Source organism: Mustela erminea, chromosome X, assembly GCF_009829155.1.
Source record: "Mustela erminea isolate mMusErm1 chromosome X, mMusErm1.Pri, whole genome shotgun sequence".
Lineage (NCBI taxonomy): Eukaryota > Metazoa > Chordata > Mammalia > Carnivora > Mustelidae > Mustela > Mustela erminea.
The window spans coordinates 27284504-27304815 of NC_045635.1; the positions used below are offsets into that span (position 1 = coordinate 27284504).

Sequence of the window (20312 nt, forward strand, 5' to 3'; positions counted from 1 at the left end):
TCTTCTAATTCTCTTGGAAAAAATATTCTCTTTCCATATATAAATTAGAACCTATAGTTGGAGAAGGAACCTCACCACTAACTAAGAGTGTATTGGGAAATAGCTTCTCATCTCCCCGATAGTGACATCTCCCACTGGCTCTCACTTTGTGCTTTATTTAGTTTCCAACTTGTTCATTAATTAAGTTTAAGTCAGCTAAAATGGCATTATCATAGCTTTTTTCTGCTATTCTGTGATGCTTCTTTGGGAGACACTTCTACCTTTGTAGAAGTGTGCTAACGGTTTCAAGGCTCAAAGCAGGCTCCAGTGTGATATATAACACTGTCATCCCTAGAACTGGGAACAGTAATTTGATTTCAGGCAATATAAAAATGATTACCTCTATTGAGGTACACCTAAGTGTGTCTCAATAATTAAATATATGGGACTTAACATTTATAAGAATAAAATCATCTGATATCTAGTTGTCCCTTGTTTTTGTATTTTTACTACTGAGATGATAAAATGTTCTCTAAGGTGAGGACAAAATATTTTAGGCTTAATTCTCTTTATACAGGTATTACGAAATGCTTTTAAAATGACAGCAGAACACTCTTTAATACTTACAGCAAGTTATTTCATACAATCTCTTCATTTCTACTATAAAGGCTTTACAAGTTTCCATCCTATGCTAGGCACATGGTATACCTATTTCTGAGTAAGCCTTTAAAACACTATGGATAAAAAATCTTTTTCTCCTTGGAGGAAGCCTTAAAAAGATTAGAGAAATACGTTCAACAATCTATATTTCCTTTATTAGCTACTATGAGTCTATCAGCAAATATTTATCTAAAAATGGGGTTAGTAAACTACATTTCTTATGCCAAATTTGGCTCACCATTTTTATAAATAAAGTTTTTTTTTAAAACACAAGTGCACTCACTCGTTTATGTGCTATCGATGAATGCCTGTGCACTTCAGTAGCAGAGCTGACCTTCTGACCTTCAAAACCAAACATACTATTTGGCTCTTCATGGAAAAAAACAAAACAAAACACCTAAAACCTTCTCAAAGTAGTTCATATCATTAATTAACCCAATTCTTACTGAAATAGCTCATGTTATAAACTAATAACTTACTTTATATGAAGTAAGGATTTTTTACTGGCCCCACCAAATTATATCTTCCAAGCTTCAGAAGGCATCTACTAATTGCAACATGCTATGATTTGGTGAATAAATTCCTATTCTCACTAGTATAGTTTCGCAACAATGCACTAGAAATAGAAAGATAAAAGCTTCTGTCTTGAGTCCTTTCTTATTCAGTTTCCCCAACTACAGAAAATAATAATCCTCACTCTTCAGGGATATTTTTAAGATCAAAGTAGATAATATGCACTTATAAAGAATTTTATTGCTTATGATCATTTGGCTTTCAATGTTTTGTTTTCTCCATTTCTAGCCTCGCTGACTGTAGTCATAACTTGTTGTAGTTGCTATTCGTGTGTCAGTGTGGCCAACCTTATCATTCATTTAGTTACTGTGCCACTGCCAATTTATTCCTTGAGTGTACATGTTTAGTATGGCTTATTACTGTCCTCATCTTTTCTGCCAACTCATTTATTTCAATTCACTTGCACTCACTGCCTTTCTCACACCAGCTTTTACTATAATGCCTCAGATTTATTCACATGTGAAAAATACATACTGGTTTAGGGGCACGCTTAAGTGTGCCACTGGCTAAGTGGAGAGGTCAGTGATATCCATTTTGATGAGTTCTAACAAGGCTGTTAACTGTGCTTCCTTTTATTTTCACAGAAATTTCCATATTGTCTAGTCCAGCTGCTCTTAGTATTTTTTTTTTTAAAGCATATAACCCCGGGTTCAAGTGAAATAAAGAAAAAAAACTACCATAATAACCGATCATGAAAAGGAAGAGAGCTGGGGACAAGTTAAAACTGGAGATGAGAGGTAAATGGAGGTATGGGGACATAATAGAGAGGCATCTCTCACTTTGAGAGAAGAAGGGGAGGATCCCCAGAAGAGAGGATAAAGCCCAGGTTCCTGGGTTGTGTGCTTGGTTGGATGAAGTCCAAGTCAATATTCATTTCAATTATTTCATGCTGAAGTGAACAATAGGGTCCACTTATTCACCACAGCTACTGAACAACCAAAATGCCAGGTAATATTTTTGGAAAGCCAGGTCAGACCGAGAAGGTTGTGGTGTTCCTTAAGAAGAGATTAAATGAAGCTTTGCTTAACTAGGTTTTTTAAAAAAATTAATTTTGAACTGTAGCAGGTCACTGGACTAGAGTGCTTTGTGGTCTTTCCCACATCTACTTTTTTAAATTTTTTTTTCAGCATAACAGTATTCATTATTTTTTCACCACACCCAGTGCTCCATGCAATCCGTGCCCTCTCTAATACCCACCACCTGGTTCCCCCAACCTCCCACCCCCTCGCCACTTCAAACCCCTCAGATTGTTTTTCAGAGTCCATAGTCTCTCATGGTTCACCTCCCCTTCCAATTTCCCCCAACTCCCTTCTCTACTTTTTATAATTCTGCTGCTGTACTGGCTGTTTGACCTCATACTGACAGATACGAAACTGGGAGAATAAATAAGGCTCAATAGTTACATTGTGGGAGAAACAGGCCTATCATCTCAATGCCTTTTTTTTTTTTCAGTCCCCATGGCCCTATCTTCCAGGGGAAGGGGAAAAAGGAGAGAAAAAGATGGAAAAAAAAACTTACTATATATCTCTTCTTACTGAAATCACTTCCATAGGTACAAGTGTAGTACTAAGTATCAAGGGTGCTACTATTTAAGACAAAGTCCACACACACAGCTTTAATATAAGATTTGAATGTCATGCAAGAGAACAAAGAAGGGGGACAGAATATTGCTATCAAACTGTACTTGGAAAATACATTACAAAAGTATGAACAATATGACAGAATTGATTCTATAGTCTATGGAGTCCAATGTAACATCTGCATTGCTAAGAACAAGTATATTTAACATAAATGTCTAAAGACAGGCATGGACTTGAGGAAGATATGGTTTCAGAGCCATGCCATGTCTGCCTTGTACTTGGTTGTCTTTGGGATAACAACTCTAAGTATTACTCTTCCTATGGGGAAAAAGAAAATAATATCGTACCTATCTCATAAGGCTGTTGTAAGATCAAATGGAACGATGCACAAAGAATATTTAGCATCATGACTGGTACAGAGCAAGGCATTAATGCCTGTTAGCTCTAAGATAAATATTAGGTATGTTGGGGTCAATGCGAAAGCCAGAGGGAATAACTGAAATGAAACAGGTATTATTTTTTGAAAACAGCTATGATATGTCTAGGTATTACTGGAATAGAAGCCGACTGTGAGGCCTCTGGGACCCTCTAACAGAGTTCAACATGAAGTGACAATGTTATTTTGCCTGATTTACATCAAACCTTTGTTGTTAAAATAGATTTTTCTCAATATGCTCAATATGAAGCATTTATTCACTCAGATAATAGATACAAATCCATGCATTCAAATGTTCCTTGGAGTCAGAGATCAAGATGGAAATCCCCAGAATCATAGAGATTTGTGTCTATAAACTTGCTTATTATATTCTCATTCAAGGAGGTTGGAAGGGATAGTGTCAGCTTTTTAGCCAGAATCTTTTCATTACTTATCCCTGTTGGGGTTGCTGCACGTGCTGTGAGTGACCTCCAGAGATCCTCAAGCTGTATGCAGAGAGCAAATTGAATCTGAAAGCTTTATTAGACAAGTTTGTCTTTCAGCTGGTGAGAGTGGATGTCAGCCGTATTGGACAAAAATAAAATTTCTTGTGAAACTGGGTCCTGACCTTGAAAAAAATCTCATCCAAAGCACACAATTCAATTCTGCGTTACGTCCTTATTTGTTAAACACAAGCATGTAGGTTCAAAAGAAAAAGGCACATTTTACCTTAAACAAATAAGAATCAGGAAGGAAAATAATAGGGCCTCTCTTTTGATCTTGCTGGACTTAGTGAGCAAAAAGCTTATCACCAAATCATAGAGTCAAAAAAAAAAAATACTAATATGGAGGAAACAACTTTTTAAATTCACTTTGAGAAGTAAAACTACCTTTTCCACTTACAATCCACAGTAAACATTAGAGGAAGTTTATTTATATCTTTTATCCATACATTTCTTCAAAAATAAAGAATAACCCTGAGAAGATGAAGGGACATCAAAGATTGACTAATTTGTTTTATTTAATTCCTGTTTTTTTAGTGTTGAAGAACAATGATTTTTTTAAAGTTATGATAAGTATCTCAGAAGCAAGAATTGGAGGTACTATAATTTTGACTTTTTGTTTTTCTATTGTAGGTCTATATTACAATTTAGGCACTGGTGTAGTTAATGCCAATAGCAATTTTGCTTAAATATTATAATAGGTAGAGTGAATGTCTGTTCAATGAACCCATCATGGATTGGTAAACACAAAATATATTTTATAAAATAAAATAAAGAAAATAAAATATATCTTCTCAAAAAACATTTGGAATGAGAAAAGGAATAAAGTGAACAAATTTTCAGAGGGAGACAGCATGTTAGACCATTAAGTAGAGGTTCTCAATTTGGATATCAAGACATTGTCAAGAATGAGAGGTAAGGAACAAGATGTGGGCTGAATTTAGCCTGCAAGATTTGCATCAGAGCAAAAGCATATCCCTATTTGATCGATACTGCAGTATTAACAAAGCAGGATTTACCACTGAGAATATGAGGATAAACATATCTGTCAGTTGCTAAACAGAAAATAGGGTTGCGATATGTAAAAATACTGAAGAGCACTAAAATCAGACTAAGCAGTTGAGGGTTTGAGTCCTGATTCTGCCACAAACCAGTTGGACAAGCACATAATCACTTAATCTCTCTGGTTTATAATTACATGGAAGGTTGACTTATTTGATACAACTCCGAAATAAATGTACTATGCATCTGGTCAAAATATATTAGCTGGCCATGTACTACACGCTAGTCACTGAATAAAAAGTCACATACACAAGAGGGTATACACTGATGAAGAAGATATAAAATAGGATCCTCCTGGAACTTAGAGTCTATTAGGAAACAAAAAATATGACATGAATAATTTAGAAATCAAAATAATGATAAGGTGGAATGTCTGGGTGGCTCAGTGGGTTAAGCTGACTTCGGCTCAGGTCATGATCCCAGGGTCCTGCGATCGAGTCCTGCATCAGGCTCCTTGTCCAGCAGAGAGCCTGCTTCTCTCTCTGCCTCTGCCTGCCACTCTGCCTGCTTGTGCTCTCTCTCTGACAAGTAAATAAATAAAATTTAAAAAAAAATAACGATAAGGCTATGAAAGAGAAAAATGTGTTTTCATATTGTGCAATATGAGGCTCAAGGAAAGAGTTCTGCAGAATAAAAGGTGCAAGTGAGATTTAAAGAACGAGTAAGGGAAGAGATCACCCAGGTGAAAAAGTAGTAGGTGTGGAAACCCTGAGCCAAAACATACATCAGACCATATGTCCAGATGAAGCAGATGTGCTAAAGGAACTAAAAAAGGAAGAGAGGTTAGGTTTTGAAGAAAAGGGGCAGGGGGACAGTGAAGCAAGAAGGATAAGTAGGAAACCATTACATAAGACCTTGTGGGACATGTTAATGATCTGGGGATTTATCCTAAAAGCAATGGGACACCATTCAAGGATTATAATAAAATGAGGTTTAAATGTTGCAGTATTAGTCTTTGTGGAACATGTTTCTATGGGGAATGGGCTAGAGAGAGGTAAATGCCGTAAGTGAAGAGGCCAGGTAAAATTTGATGGTAATAGAAGGGATGGGGATGGCTGAAATAATTTGGAAGATATTTAAGTGACATCAGTAGGACTTGGTGATCAACTGGATAAGAAAACTGGAGAAAGAGGTATTCATTTATGATCACTTACTGGTACTGGCTTGAGTGGATGGTGTTGCCATTTCTTGAGATAGGGAATACAAGAAAAAAGATGGGAGAGTAAATTCACTAGTTCAATTTTGGACACAGTAGATTTGAAGAGTCGGAAAGCTGATCAAGTACAGATAGCGAATGAGTTATTGGATACATGGGTTCTCTTGAATTCACTAGTCAGTACTGTATCCCTCTACCACTCCATCCAAGTTTGTTAGATCCAAGGTTGGTTCACAGGCCATCTTAATAGACTTATAGGTCATGTGTGACATGTTTTATCAAGTCCTTCTCCTAATTCACTTCCTTCACTTGGCTTCCAGGTTTCTGTCTCGGTTTTCCTTGTATTTCAATGACTACTCATTATGGTACCCTCAACTTGTTACCATTGGGGTCCTCCAGGGCTGACTTTTCAGATCTTCTCTTTTCTATCTGCATTCACTCCTCGGCTTTCACTGGCATAACTTCACGGCTCAGCTGTATGCTAAAAATTACATATTTATTTCTCTAGACTGGATCTGTATCCTAACATCCAGGACATATATACTTCTACCTAGTCTACATCTCCATTTCAATAGCTAGAAGTCATATGTAACTTAATTTGTATAAAACAGAGGTTATATATATAACCTACATATACATAATACATATTTTATACATGTTTTATATTTTATACATTATATATATATATATATATATATATATATATATATATATAGTCTCCCACCACTCTGCATCTCCTACCATCTTCCCTCACTTGGTAAATGATTACACCATTCTTACGGTTTTCTCAGACCAGAAAACCTCATTGATTTTCTCATTCCCCTGATCAAATCTATCAACCGATCCTGTTGGCTCTAGCTTTTAGACACATCCAAAACTTGTCCACCTCTCATCACTTCCACTCTCCCTACTCTGGAAAAAATTATCATAGTTTCTCATCTAAATTATTCAATAAGTCTCTTAACTAGTCCTCTCTTGCTTCTCCACTCATCTTCTCCTTTCAGTATATTCTTAAGGCATCCAGAAAATTTTTGCCAAAACTTATGTCAGATTATCTCACTGCTGGGCTCAAATGCTTCTGTTGGCTCTTTCTCTTAACAAAGTAAAAGTCAAAGTCATCCCAAGGGCATTTAAAACTCTCTTGATCTGACCTTCGCTCATAACTGCTATCTTCTTCATTCAATGTGCTCCAGCCACACTTGTTCTTCCGATATATGTCATGTTCCCCTGTCATGGCATTTGTTAGAATGCCATCCCTGGAATTCTGCAGCCTAGAATGTCCTTCCCCCAGAAATCCACATGGCTCACATTTTGACCACATTCAAGGCTTCACCTAAATTCTACCTTTTCGGCAAAAGTGTCTTTATTAGCTTCACCCTTGTACTCCATACCCACACTCCTTACACTCTTCCCTGCTTTCTTTTCCATTGCAATTATCACTTCAGAACATGTGAACATGTGGAGCACCTGGGTGGCTTGGTCAATTAAGTGTCTGCCTTCGTCTCAGGTCATGATCCCGGAGTCCCAGGATGGAGCCTCTAGTTGGGCACCCTGCTCAGCAGAGAGTCTGCTTCTCCCTCTCCCTCTGCTCCACCCCCTCCTCCTCCCCCTGCTTGTGTTCTTTCTCTCACTCTCTCTCAAATAAGTAAACAAAATCTTAAAAAAAGAACATGCGAACACACTGTATCTATTTTCTTTATTGTCTATCCCCACAGAAATATTAGCTCCATGAGTATACAGATACTTGTTTATTTTTCTGCTACTATATTTCTAAGTTAGTGTGCAAACCCAGAACTCAAAAAAGAGGTGTAGATTTAGAATAAGGATGTGATAGTTTTCGATGTATAGTTGGTAATTGAAATCATGCAAGTGGATGAGATTATCCAAGAGATTAAAATATGTAAAAAAACAAATCTCCATTACTTGCAACATTGAGAAGCTACTTGGAGAAGGTTAAGCCAGCCAAGAAGCTGCAAAAGAGTAGCCAGGGAGATAAGAGGAAACACAGACTGATACTATATATGCAAAAGGAAGAAAGAAATGTTTCAAACCAGGAGTGGCCAAGGACATTAAATGCTACTTGGAGTTTAAACAAGATGAAGATTGAAACAGTATTTTAACATAGAGGTCATTTCTGGCCTTACGGCATTTGCAGTGGTCTGATGAAAGGATTCAGCGAGGCTGCTGTGAGGGATGAACTAGAGTCAGGAATGAAGAGGACTCTTTCTAGAATGGTGGCTGTGGATGAGAGGAGAGAGATTTGCTAGTACTGGGAGGAGAATGTGTGGTTGAGGTAGAATAGTTCTAGGATGGGGAAAACATGATCATGTATAAATGTGGCAGATGAAATCATATGAGTCAGTTTAAAGATACTTTATATTATAAGGGAAAACTTTTTGGATGTTCCAGTATAGAAGGACATGACTGACTAAGGAAAAATGATGGAAAAATATCAGGTCCTCAACTAGTGGCCAGATTTATTATGAGTTAGTAGTACATTACAGCAGGCAGCATGATATCATCATATAAAAGTTGGAAAAGGGTACGGAGACCTTGTGATCTGAGTTATGAGTAGACCAGTCATTATGGGACAGGGTCCAATCATGAAGCCTACAACAGAAAAATGACATGGAAACATACTTGGGAGGAGTAGGAGAGGGGCCACAGAGATGTTTAAACATTTGAGAAACAGTTTTTTTGTTGATAGGCTATGGGTACTCACCTGATTTATGTGAAAAAAGCAAAGTGTGAGGGAGATTAAGTGACAGACTTTGAAGAATGTCTAATAAAGTGAGCAGAAGTGTTTTCTTCTACTCAAAAAAATGATTTAGACAGTAACTGGAACTTGGGTTAGGCAGTTGAAAGACTCTCTTGAGTGTAACAGCATTGGTGGAACTCCATCTACTCTTGATTTTTTAAGAAGAGAGTAGGCAGTTAACTTTAAGATTGTTTCTAAGAAGGAGAGAGCCTTTCCAGAAGATAGTGGAAAAGAAAGAATGACCTCTCAAAGACCTTTCAGATCACAATCTTAGAATCTAAAATTTAAGTGCAAACTGCTATAATTTCCTTTGGGAATCCTTTCTTTGGGGATACAATTATATTCAATTTTAAATTGATTCAGAAAAATTTTAGAAATATGTGGAGAAGTCTTTCCTTTGTGGGCTGTGGGATGTCTATTCTCATGACTATGTTTAAATAATTATAATTTCCACTTGATAATAGCCTGAGAAGAAATTCAACAATACCATGTATTCTATAGTGATTTCCAAAGGTCCTTTTCTGGAAGGAATTAAATAATATAAGAAGACTAAGGTAATTTTACTGAAATGAACACTTTATTTCTGTTAAAATGCAGGATATATGTATAAATGAAAAATCCCTTATAAGCAGAATATTTTACTTAACTATTGATGTTATTCTCGTCCCACACACACACACACACACGCACACGCACATGCACACGCACACAGTGAAACTTCCAGGAATGCTTCCAACAAGCATTACAAGTGATGGATTAGAACTTCTCTTCCTTTGCCAGTTCAAACCTCAAAGCTTGGCTCCAACCAGAGATGGTAACCAAGCAATAAAACTGCCAAAGGTTAAGAGAGGAGGAGAAAGGGAACTTCATCATCACAAAATGGATAATTAACATCTAAATACTCTAGCTTTTACACTCTATCGCCATCTTGCATATTAATAGCACTGTTGTATCTACCCTGTTAACCGGGGAACTTTGTCAAAGAACCTGGCTTGGGACCAGGGACTCCCACTTGCTTGCATTAGAAGGACTTTTTTCAGATCAGTGTAAGCAATACTAAGGCCTTCCCAGCAGAGTTTCCTGCTGTCACCTCCCCTTATACAGTGTGACACATCTCAGTGTATTTCGAGTACCCTTGTTCACCCTCATCTCACTGATGCAAACAAATATGATTTAATTGATTAATTAATATACTGCTGCCAAGAGTTGGAGGGCCTCTGTAATTGCTCAGAGTTTTGAACTATCTTGAGGAGGGTCTAAAATAAATTTCTTTTACCATTACCATAATTGATTAGGTACAAAATCTTGGTACAAAATCTTACTCTTAGTATATTAGACTTGAGAACATTTTTAAAATTTAGAGGTTTTAATTATAAAGCTGATGACTGTATGTATATATGTACCTAGGTGTTTTCAGTAGAGTGATCATCAGTTCATGAGGCAGAGAAAGCCTTGGATCCACTGGAACTGATGTGGCCTAAAGGTACAGTGCAAGCAGAGTCAACAATGGGGAAACAGAAACCAGGAAAGGATATGGGTGGCCCTCACTGAATACTTGACCCTGAGATCAAGAGTCGCATGCTGTAGGGACTAAGTCAGCAAGGAGCCCCTCCTCCTTGTGTTTTGGAGAATGATGGGAACTCAAATGGGGAGTAAGAAGGTGAGACCTGACAGCTTCCTTCCTTAAGACATGATCATTGCAGATAAATAAAGGGCATTTTCATAATAAACTATTTTATCACAATGTAAATTAAATAAATGGTATGCTGAGATTACATTTAGGTTCCAATTAACCTCATGCTTTTATCGAACTGCCTAGATATTTAAAGTATTACTGAAGTATCTTTGGAATGCTTTAATTCAACTCTAGAGAGGCAAGTGAAGTTCAAATAGTAAGTGTATAAATAACCTTCTATGTGAGTATTTGATATTTAAATATAGCCTTTAAAAATTTGAATGAAGATAAATGAATCACTGCTTGAGATATGGTGTTCTGATTAATAGCATCAACTTTGAAATCACAGAGACCTAACTCTGAATATCCACTCCAACGCTTACTAGCTTTATAGCTTTGGACAAATTATTTAATCTTTCTCACCCTTGATTTTCTCAACTGCAAAATGGAAATCACAACACAATTCATTCAAAAGGTAGAACAATGGCACAAATTCTAAGACCTGTTGTGTTAATTTAGTTTCCCCTGGAGTAGGGATTTGAGTACAAGTAGTTTCACTGGTATAAGATACCAGAAAGCTGTGTTGGAAGAGTAAAGAAATGAAGAAGAATGGGAAGAAAGTCTACACAAGGCAAGCTAATGAACAGGTTATCACTGTGGGCAATGGTGGCTCAACCCACTGGAGACCTGTGGTTTAGAACATGCTCTGGAGTGGTCCTACCCAAGAAGTGAAGATGAGATTTTTATGCATCCCTTCCTGTAAATGGGTGGTTGAATGCTGTTCCAGGGATGTCTTCTCCCCAGCACTTCTAACCTGCTTTGCAAGTGGGTGAGCTTCTGTGGAACAGAGTGCCTGGGCAGAGTCACAGGTACTTGAAATTAGAAGCCTTGGGGTTTATAGGGAGGACTAGTGCTGAGGGGATTAGAGCAAGCAACGTGCCTCCATTGGGTTTCTGGAAATAAAGTGTTAATGGACTATGCTCATGTCTGTTTATTTACGTATTGTCTGCGGTATAGCTGCTTTGAATATATAATGACAAAGTTGATTACATGACCCCCAAAGCTGAAAATATTTACTCTCTGGCTCTTTACAAAAAGTTGGTAGCACAAGTGAGATTAGAATTTAGGCTTCTTGACCTCTAATGCAGTACTTTTGTGATTACACTTGAGACTTGCTCTCTCCAAAATTAATTACAGGAAGGGAGGGTTTTACCAGTGTTTAATCAACTAGAAACCTCTATTAACGGGCATTTCTATGTGTCTATGTATACAATGGTCATTCATTTCACATTTATTATCCTGGGACACTTGAAGAACTCCAATATCCTGACTTGGAGTCTTCACATTAGTATGTTCTATATGCAATTTATTTCAAAACTGCTAAATTGGGTATTGTGGAATGCGAACATTCTCAGCCCCAGCAGCTTGCAGATAAGAAAGGATTCGCATTGACATTTATAACCAGATTTGCTGGCTTTTTGCCTCCATCTGCCATGCAGTCCTTCAGTCCCATACAAAGTCCTATCTACCTAAATGTTCCCTAGAGTTTCTCAGGGAGCTCTGTATAAGCATGGCTATTCTCCTCCCTGATGTCTGAGCTGCTTGGCTAGGCCAGTACTGCCTGGGCTTAGTGCTCTGTCCATCTTCCTGAACTTTCAAGCTACAGAGTTTTGAGGGGTAGGAAGAGAAGTGGTGGTGCTGAAATAGCATGGAGTTCCCTCTGGCATCCTCAGCGCTGGATCTCAGTCAAATGCCACTCCACACCGCACACAGGTGCACAGATGAACTGTCACCACTCAGGCCCATGGTAGTAGTTCTGAAAGCACAGTCCCAGAACCAGTAGTAGTGGCACCACCTGGGGACTTTTGAGAGACGCAACCTCTGAGGCCTCACCCCAGATCTCCTGACTCAGTAACTCTGGAATCGAAGCCTAACAATGTGTGCTGTAATGAGAAATGGTGGTTTTCATGAAGGTAAAGCTCAAGAACCATTGATATAGGGCTATGAATATGATACAGACCAATGCAATTATCTTGGCTTTCCCCCCTTTCCCCAATGTAATAATGAGTGAAAAGAGGACCCCAGTAATGTCTCCCATCCATGTATACAGCCCCTTTGCAATGACATTGCAGCTCTTCTTTCAAGAGATGGTGTATCTCTCCACTCCCCAAGTCTGGCCTGGCTTTACAACTTGCTCTGCCAACAGAATGAAGCAGAAGTGATGTATGAATTTCAGAGTCTAAGTATCAAGAAATCTTGGTGCTCCCACTATTACCCTTTTAATACTGTCCTGAGGATGCCATATAATGAAAGCCCAGTCCAACCTACTGGAGGAGGAGAGGCCTCATGAAGAACCAAGGTTCTCCAGTGAACAGCTGGCTAGCAGATAATTTTTTAAAAGATTTTATTTATTATTTAAGAGAAAGAGAGAGACAGACATTGAGAGAGAAAGCACAAGTGGGGGAAGGGGCAGAAGGAAAGGGAGAAGTAGGCTCCCTACTGAGCAGGGAGCCCAACACGCAGCTCAATCCCAGGACCTTGGGACTGTGACTTGAGCTGAAGACAGATGCTTAACCGACTGAGCCCCCCCCCCCCAACACCGGCCAGGTGCCCCTGGATATCAGATATTTGAGTGAGTCTATTTCCAACCTCTAGCTCCTGTTGAGGGGCTAGAGAACTGCAGGAACATGACCGAACCCCTAGCAAGACCTTAAGTATCACCATCCGGCTCATCACAACCCAAACTGGAGGCCCACAGAATCATGAGCAGGTAAATACCTCTTGTATTAGGCCATTACATTTGCGGTGTTTTTATGCAGAGATAGGTAACTGATACACTCAGGTATCCAAGCAACAGTGACTCTAAAAAAGTTTTTTTTTTTTCTCCAGCATGCCTATTTATCTTATAAATTGAAACTATTTATATGGCTCAGGCAGGACCACCTTATCATATTATATAATTTAAGTAGGCAACCATACAGGAGCTTAGTTTATTATTTTTCAAAAAGCCCTCAGGGCCTCAGTTTCCACGAATAAAAATATCCAGCCAGATGAAAATTTCAATGACTATTCCAGATTCAGAGTTCTATAGTTCTAAGAAATTCAAACAGAATAAATTGATTTTTTCTACTCCTTAAGTAGAAAAATCACAGCAACATATCTCACTTCTTTTCCTCATACATTCAAGATTGAGTTAAATAACATTAACTACTGGCTAGCTGCTTCCATATCTAGAATTTCCATTAGCTTCTTGGACAGAGAGATAGTGCAAGGCACAGCAAAACAAAACAAAACAAAACAAAATAAAACATAGGCTTTGGAGCCTGACACACTTGGATTGGAATCCTGGCTCTGTTTCTTCCCAGCTGTGTGATCTTAATCTAGCTATTTTCCTCTCCAAGCTTTGGGATACTCACCTTATAAAAACGGTGCGTTTATGTATTTTGCAATTATTTTGAGGATGAAGGCATATATGGAAAAGCGATATTGTATTGCTTTTTGCATTGTAGAAGTGCACTGGAGAAAACTTGCTATGATGAGTTCTAAAAGTATATTGTGTTACAACATAGTCCATGAGAAAATAATCATATATACCAAGCAGTCTACAAAATAGATTCTCCTTTTCTATATTGTATTTATTCCTGATTAACTTTCTGTAAGTCAGGAACATAGATAATATAAATAATTCTTCTTTTTTTTTTTTAAAGATTTTATTTATTTATTTGACAGAGAGAAATCACAAGTAGATGGAGAGGCAGGCAGAGAGAGAGGAAGGGAAGCAGGCCTTCTGCTGAGCAGAGAGCCCGATGCGGGACTCGATCCCAGGACCCTGAGATCATGACCTGAGCCAAAGGCAGCGGCTTAACCCACTGAGCCACCCAGGCGCCCGATAATTCTTAATTCTGATGTTTAAACCACCACACTAAAGAAAGAATGCTCTATTTGAATAAAAGCAACTCTGGATCTACCAGCCTCCTTACTGATGCTTTTCATTCAACTGTGCATTTCACATTTTTGCTTTAATCCCAGCTTTGTGTCAGTTTGCTAGAGGGGAAGAAAAGCCCCTGCTTTTGAGAAAATTTCTGTCCCTCAGTTCTTCTCCAGCTCTGATCCCAACCCCACCAGCTCCCCCTGTGGCTTGGAGCTTGAGGGCATTCCCAGACTCTGCCTACTGGTGGCAGTGTGGAGGGAGGAGGGGGAGGTGGGGCTCTTAGGTGGGGGAGAAGGAAGTAGAGCCGGAGTGGAGCAAGGTGCTGTTAACCACTGCTTTAGCCACGTGTACCCACGCCTCTGCTCTGGTATCACTGGTCTTTTTTGATATTCTCCCATCTTGCTCCACTTCAAGGCCTTTGCTTGGGCTGTTCTCTCTGTGCCTACTAGAATAGTTTCCTCCAGATAAATGCATGGCTCACCTCCTCACTTTCATCAGCTTTCTGATGTCCACAAATATTCTTAGTAGTGAAGCTTTCTGACCAAACTATGATCATGTCTTCATTTGCATTCCCTTTCTCTCCTACCCTGGTCTTCTGTTCTCCTTAACTGCATTTCTCAAACTTCAGTGTGCACACTGAATCACCTGGGAAGCCTATTAAAACGCAGATTCTGATTCACTGGGTCTGGGGTAGGGCCCGAGATTCTGCATTTCTAGCAAGTGCCCATCTGATGTCAATCTATAGACTACACTCTGGAATACCTGGCAGTATTGAGATAGTTTATCTATTTTCGTCTTTGTTAGCTCATTATTTTTCTCTCCCAGTCAGAGCACATGTTTCATGAACAGAGAGACTACATTATTTGATTTATTATTTTCAGCACCTAGTATGATGCCCAATACATAAAAATTACTCAATAAATACTTCTCAAGTGAATAAATTACCTATGTTGTTAGTAAATTCAAACTGGAATTTGGAATGTACTTTCCATTACAAACATTATTGTTACATTTAGTTACTTTACAGATTTAATAGATTTTGGTGCCCTCACTTTACAAGCTTCCTACCATGTGAAAAGTGGTTTAAGTAGGAGCAGAAACATTCAGAATTCAACAAAACTATAAACAAATTATTGGAGCCCAATCTTTTTAAAGAGTTACAGAGTGAGGCTGAACATAACAGAGAAAGCTAGAGAACAAATGCCAATAAATGATTATATAGGAACAAGCTATGCATATGTACTGAGGGAACCAAAAATTATAGGTCATAAAAAGAAATAAACCTGATATAATTACTTGAATATAAACCTTGACATAGCAATTTTAGTGTCCCAGATTGACAAAACAAAACAAAACAAAACAAAAGCAAAACAAGAATGCTTGCACATCTTTTTCAAGTTTCCAATATCATGAAAGGGAACTCTGATGAGTGCTCAGAAACCCAAGGGGGCACATGAGAAACACTGTCCCTAGATTCTATGACCTCTTTTAACCCAAATGTTATATATGCCTTCTATTGAACTATCAGTGTGCTCCCGTGGTTATGATACTGCCAGTGTGCTTTATTTCTACTTGATACAAAATAAAAATAAACTTTGCCTGAAGAACAAGTCACCACGCTTTAATACTTAAATCATTTGATCTTTGAAAAACAGACAAGGCAAAAAAACCAAACAACAACCCCCCACGATGTTTTTAGTTCTAATTACAGAATTGGCACAGCCAAGTTTTCTGGCTTCTTTCCCCTGAGATCCAAAGCCAGCATGAACACTGCCACAGGATTTTATGCATACCTTCCATTAACAAATGAATAAAAAGTGAAGAAAAATAAACTGAAAATATCAAGAAAAACAAAAGTCAAAGCTTGGGCTAAATGAAGAAACATTCCAACCCAGTTCTGCTTGTGATAGTCATGGTGTAGTTTTCTTTTTCTAGAACCAAACATGAAAGAGCTCTTAAAGTTGTTCTCCAAAGGGGAGGGGGGGATTTGTGTACCAGGAGGACCACGTGCATTCCTGTGGTTTCAGCAATTTGTATCGGCCTATTGGAAGAATATTGTCCAAATGATGGAGCATTCATTGAGACAGACACGGAGATGGAATCCACACAAATCTAGCATTAGTTGGTACTCAGGTACCTCACCCTGATCCCCTCTTCATGAACAACACCCATCCCTGCTGCTGGGAGTATTGGTTGTTACTGGTATTCCTTATTAGGGATTACCTTTGGCCCCAGAAAAACTCTTTCAAGGTTTCCCTTTCACCCCACTAGGTGGCCCTGAAATGGGCAAAGACTGGCTGGTGGAGGAATACAAAAGCTATCCCTCTTATTGCCCTTCCAGAGAGCCTTTGGAGCCAGCCCAGATCTCAGGCTCCCGAGGAAGTGGCTGAGACCACTATTACAATCAGATGACCCTTCAGCCTCTTCTACTGTCCACTCCCTTGTACCCTTCTTTGTCATAGATGTAGCTCTAGAGAACATATCCCAATATACTTTTGTCATCCTGCATTCTGAATCAGAGCCCATTTCCAAGGAACATAACTGTAAGGCATTTTGCACAGTAAATAACACTAAAGCTTATTCCTATTTTTATAATTGCAGATTTTCCCTTATGTCCAGAGATCACCTCACTGTCATGTTTTTGAATAAATGGCTGCAGCCAGAGAGCACATGATTCGGTATACTTACGGGCTCCGACAGTGGTCAGTCCAGGAGCTGGGCCAGGCTGCTTTGCTCTCAGCTCTTGAAGTAAGTGGATCACTGCCTTCCAATCAGAGCTCAGATCTTCCAACTTTCTCTTTAATAGAAAAGGATACATGTTATTTATTTGATTAACATCTTAAAGATAACTTAATTCATGTTGTTATTAATTCATTTTGTGGATACATTATTGTATTTCTATTGTACTTTTCTTCTAAATTAATTGTTCTAGGTAGATTTCCTTTCAAAGGTGTTACAGTTATTTTAAGCCAACCACCCTACAAACATTTATTGATTGTTTGCTGCATTCAGACTCTTGCTCCAGGCACAATTTCATTTAAAGGAAGTAGAGTGTAAACCTTAATGAATGGAAAACAAACGCAAACAAAAAACATTGTCATCTCAGCAATTGCCTTCACCCTTTTGAAGAGTATCTAGTGTGACTGCATACAAGAATTATCCAGAGAACATCAGAAAATACTGTAATGCCCCAAATCACCCCAGGTCAATTATATTAGAACCTCTTAAAGGGAGAGGCTGGGGTACACATAGGGATATGACACTCAGAGTTCACTTCAAGGAAGGATGATTGTCCTAAATGATGGAAAAGATGGCAGTGGTCCTTCAGGGACTCTCTCAGCTGCAGAGAGCTGCCTTGGGCAAGAGTGTGCCCTCTCCAGGGAGCCCTCATTCCGTGACCAATTAAGGTGAGGGTATAAAGGCTCAGCCCAGGACGCCTGGGTGGCTCAGTGGGTTAAGCCGCTGCCTTCAGCTCAGGTCATTATCTCAGGGTCCTGGGATCAAGTTCCGCATCGGGCTTTCTGCTCAGCAGGGAGCCTGCTTCTCTTCCTCTCTCTCTCTGCCTGCCTCTCTGCTTACTTGTGATCTCTCTCTGTCAAATAAATAAATAAAATCTTAAAAAAAATAAAAAATAAAGTCTCAGCCCATTTTGCTCAGAGCAGGACATTTCTAAAGTGTCATTTCAGCTGCAGGGCTCCCCATGAAGTCATCAAGCCTATATGTGACCAGCAACATGCTGGTATGTGTTTAACAACTGACTCTGACAAAATAAATAAATAACTAAATAATAAAATAACAAAATAAAAAAATCCTAATTTTCATGTTTGCCAATTTCTGTGGTGTCAATGCTCCCACCATAGCCAGTTTTACTTTACCAAGATGTCAAGTGGCTCACAAACTGCCTGAAAATTTGACAGAAGACCCTCAGGAGCAGATATGAGTTGACTCTAGTACACCAGTGGTTTAGCCATATGGTTACTTATCGCCTGTAGAATGTGAACAGAAATAATATACATGGGGTCTAGGATCAGGCTTTTAAAGAATGTGTGAGGCTTCTCTACCTTTTCTGCTGAATGGAAGCAAAGGAGTCTAAGGTCCTAGGGAAAACCTTTTCAATGGATTGGGGCTGCAGGGAGGAGAGAATTAATCCTAATGCCCTGGAGCAGCAGTTCTCATACTTCGGGATCAGCAGAGTCACCTGAAGGCCATGTGAAACCACTGAGACCTAGGTCTGAGCCCCAGATTTCTAGATTCAGTAGATCTTGGGTGGGAACAAAGAGCTTGCACTTCCAACAATTTTCTAGCTGAGGCTGATTGTCCAGAACCAAAGCCTAAGGTGATCAATATACCTAATGAGTTATCTAAGCATCAACAATGGACTAGATATGCACCATCCTTAAAAGAAATAAGAAAATAGGCCTTTCAGTCATTTTCTGTAGCATTTTATTCTCTTAAGAAATCCTAATTAAGAAAAGCTGCCAAGGGAATAAGTCCTAAAACAAATACTAAAAATTCATCACTTCCTAATTTATATCATCTATGCTCTTGAGGTTCCTCATGTCTATTGGGTCTGACATGACAGCAAACCAGAGCTTTTAATTTTTTTTAGTCCACAGTGCATGTTGTGAAACATTTATTATCACATCAGTGAATATAACTCTTTATTACTGAAACATAAGCCCTGACTCCAAAAGGAAATAAACAACACCTCTGATCGATGAAGAATGCTACCAGTGAAAGTCATGTCATGTGGAAGATATTTTTCCATTCTGACCTCAGAGTTAAATGCTGAGAATTAAATATTATAAAAAGCTAATAAATTAATACAGATTTTGTCTCCTGATTCCCTTGCAAAGTTGCAGTGACTTCATAAGGATAGAATATTAAGAATAACTATGTTGATACCAAAAAGTAGCAACAGATAACAGGGAGGAGATAATAAACCTAAAAGCAGATATTGAGAAAATGTAGAGGTCTTGGTCATTTGTGGAAGGGTAACAGGGCAACATATGTTGAGGTCTCATCATACATCATTTGAATTATAGGAAGTCACTTTCATGTGCTGAGAGAAAGATTAAAGATTGATTTCAATCTTGATTGAGAGATTAAAGATTGATTTCAATATTGCTGGGATCTGCCTACTCTTTTACTCAATGAGCATATGGCTCCAGAGGGGCGAAGGAGAGATGGGAGCTTTCTGTTCCTACAGTTGCCTTAGGTTCAACTTTCTTCTCACAGTGTAAACATCTCACTGCATTGAGTTTGCTTCTAATATTTAAAGATATGTATTTATCTTACAATCTGGCTTCTAAAAGCAAAATCAACTACTTCATCTGGCTCTCAACTGAATAAACAGTGATCTGTATTAAACATCATATTCCATGTGTATCAATGTATAATAAAACAGAACGGTATATGATATTTATAACGACCTCTAAAAATAAAGAAAAGCTTCAATTCCATTGTGTTTTAGAATTAGAAGTCCCAGATTTCTGTCTTAACTCATTGCTACAACTTATGTCATCAGTGACAAATCAGACAGGTCAATCAGATTTATCATCCTTGAAACGTGGATATAACACCACCACCTAACTCATAGTTTTGTTGGAGAAACTAAATGAGATATTTTATGAGAAAAGAACTGTGTGAACTGCAAAGTACTATAAAATTGTTGGTTAGTTATTATGCACTACTTAATGAACCAAAGCACAAGATGGTCAATAAAAATTTTCATTAAAACATTAAAATAAAAATATTTCAATGCATGAAGGACAAGGTTTTGGTTATCATAAAACAACATGTTTATATATTCAGTTCCCTTTTATTAATATATACATTTGGAACAGTCCATTCATTTATTCAAATGTTATCTTGCCCACTGTTCTTTTCAGATGGGTAAATGTGCTACTATAATTTCAAATGCAGAAATTTAGAAAAATGAAGGAGTGCCCTGATGTACCACAAACATCTGAGGACACTGTTCAGTGTCAAAAATGCAGTAAGCTCAGAATTGTATATTC

General features: G+C 38.3%; 1 protein-coding gene across 6 annotated transcripts in view; it reads right to left on the reverse strand.

Annotated features, from left to right (window-relative positions):
* The window catches only part of DMD (dystrophin), a 2094983-nt gene that overhangs the window by 665599 nt on the left and 1409072 nt on the right, over nucleotides 1-20312 (reverse strand). For all 6 annotated transcript variants that reach the window (XM_032330377.1, XM_032330378.1, XM_032330375.1 and 3 more), the window contains one exon: nucleotides 16981-17089. In XM_032330377.1, the coding sequence (XP_032186268.1) occupies nucleotides 16981-17089 (109 nt within the window). The remainder of the gene's footprint in view (nucleotides 1-16980; nucleotides 17090-20312) is intronic.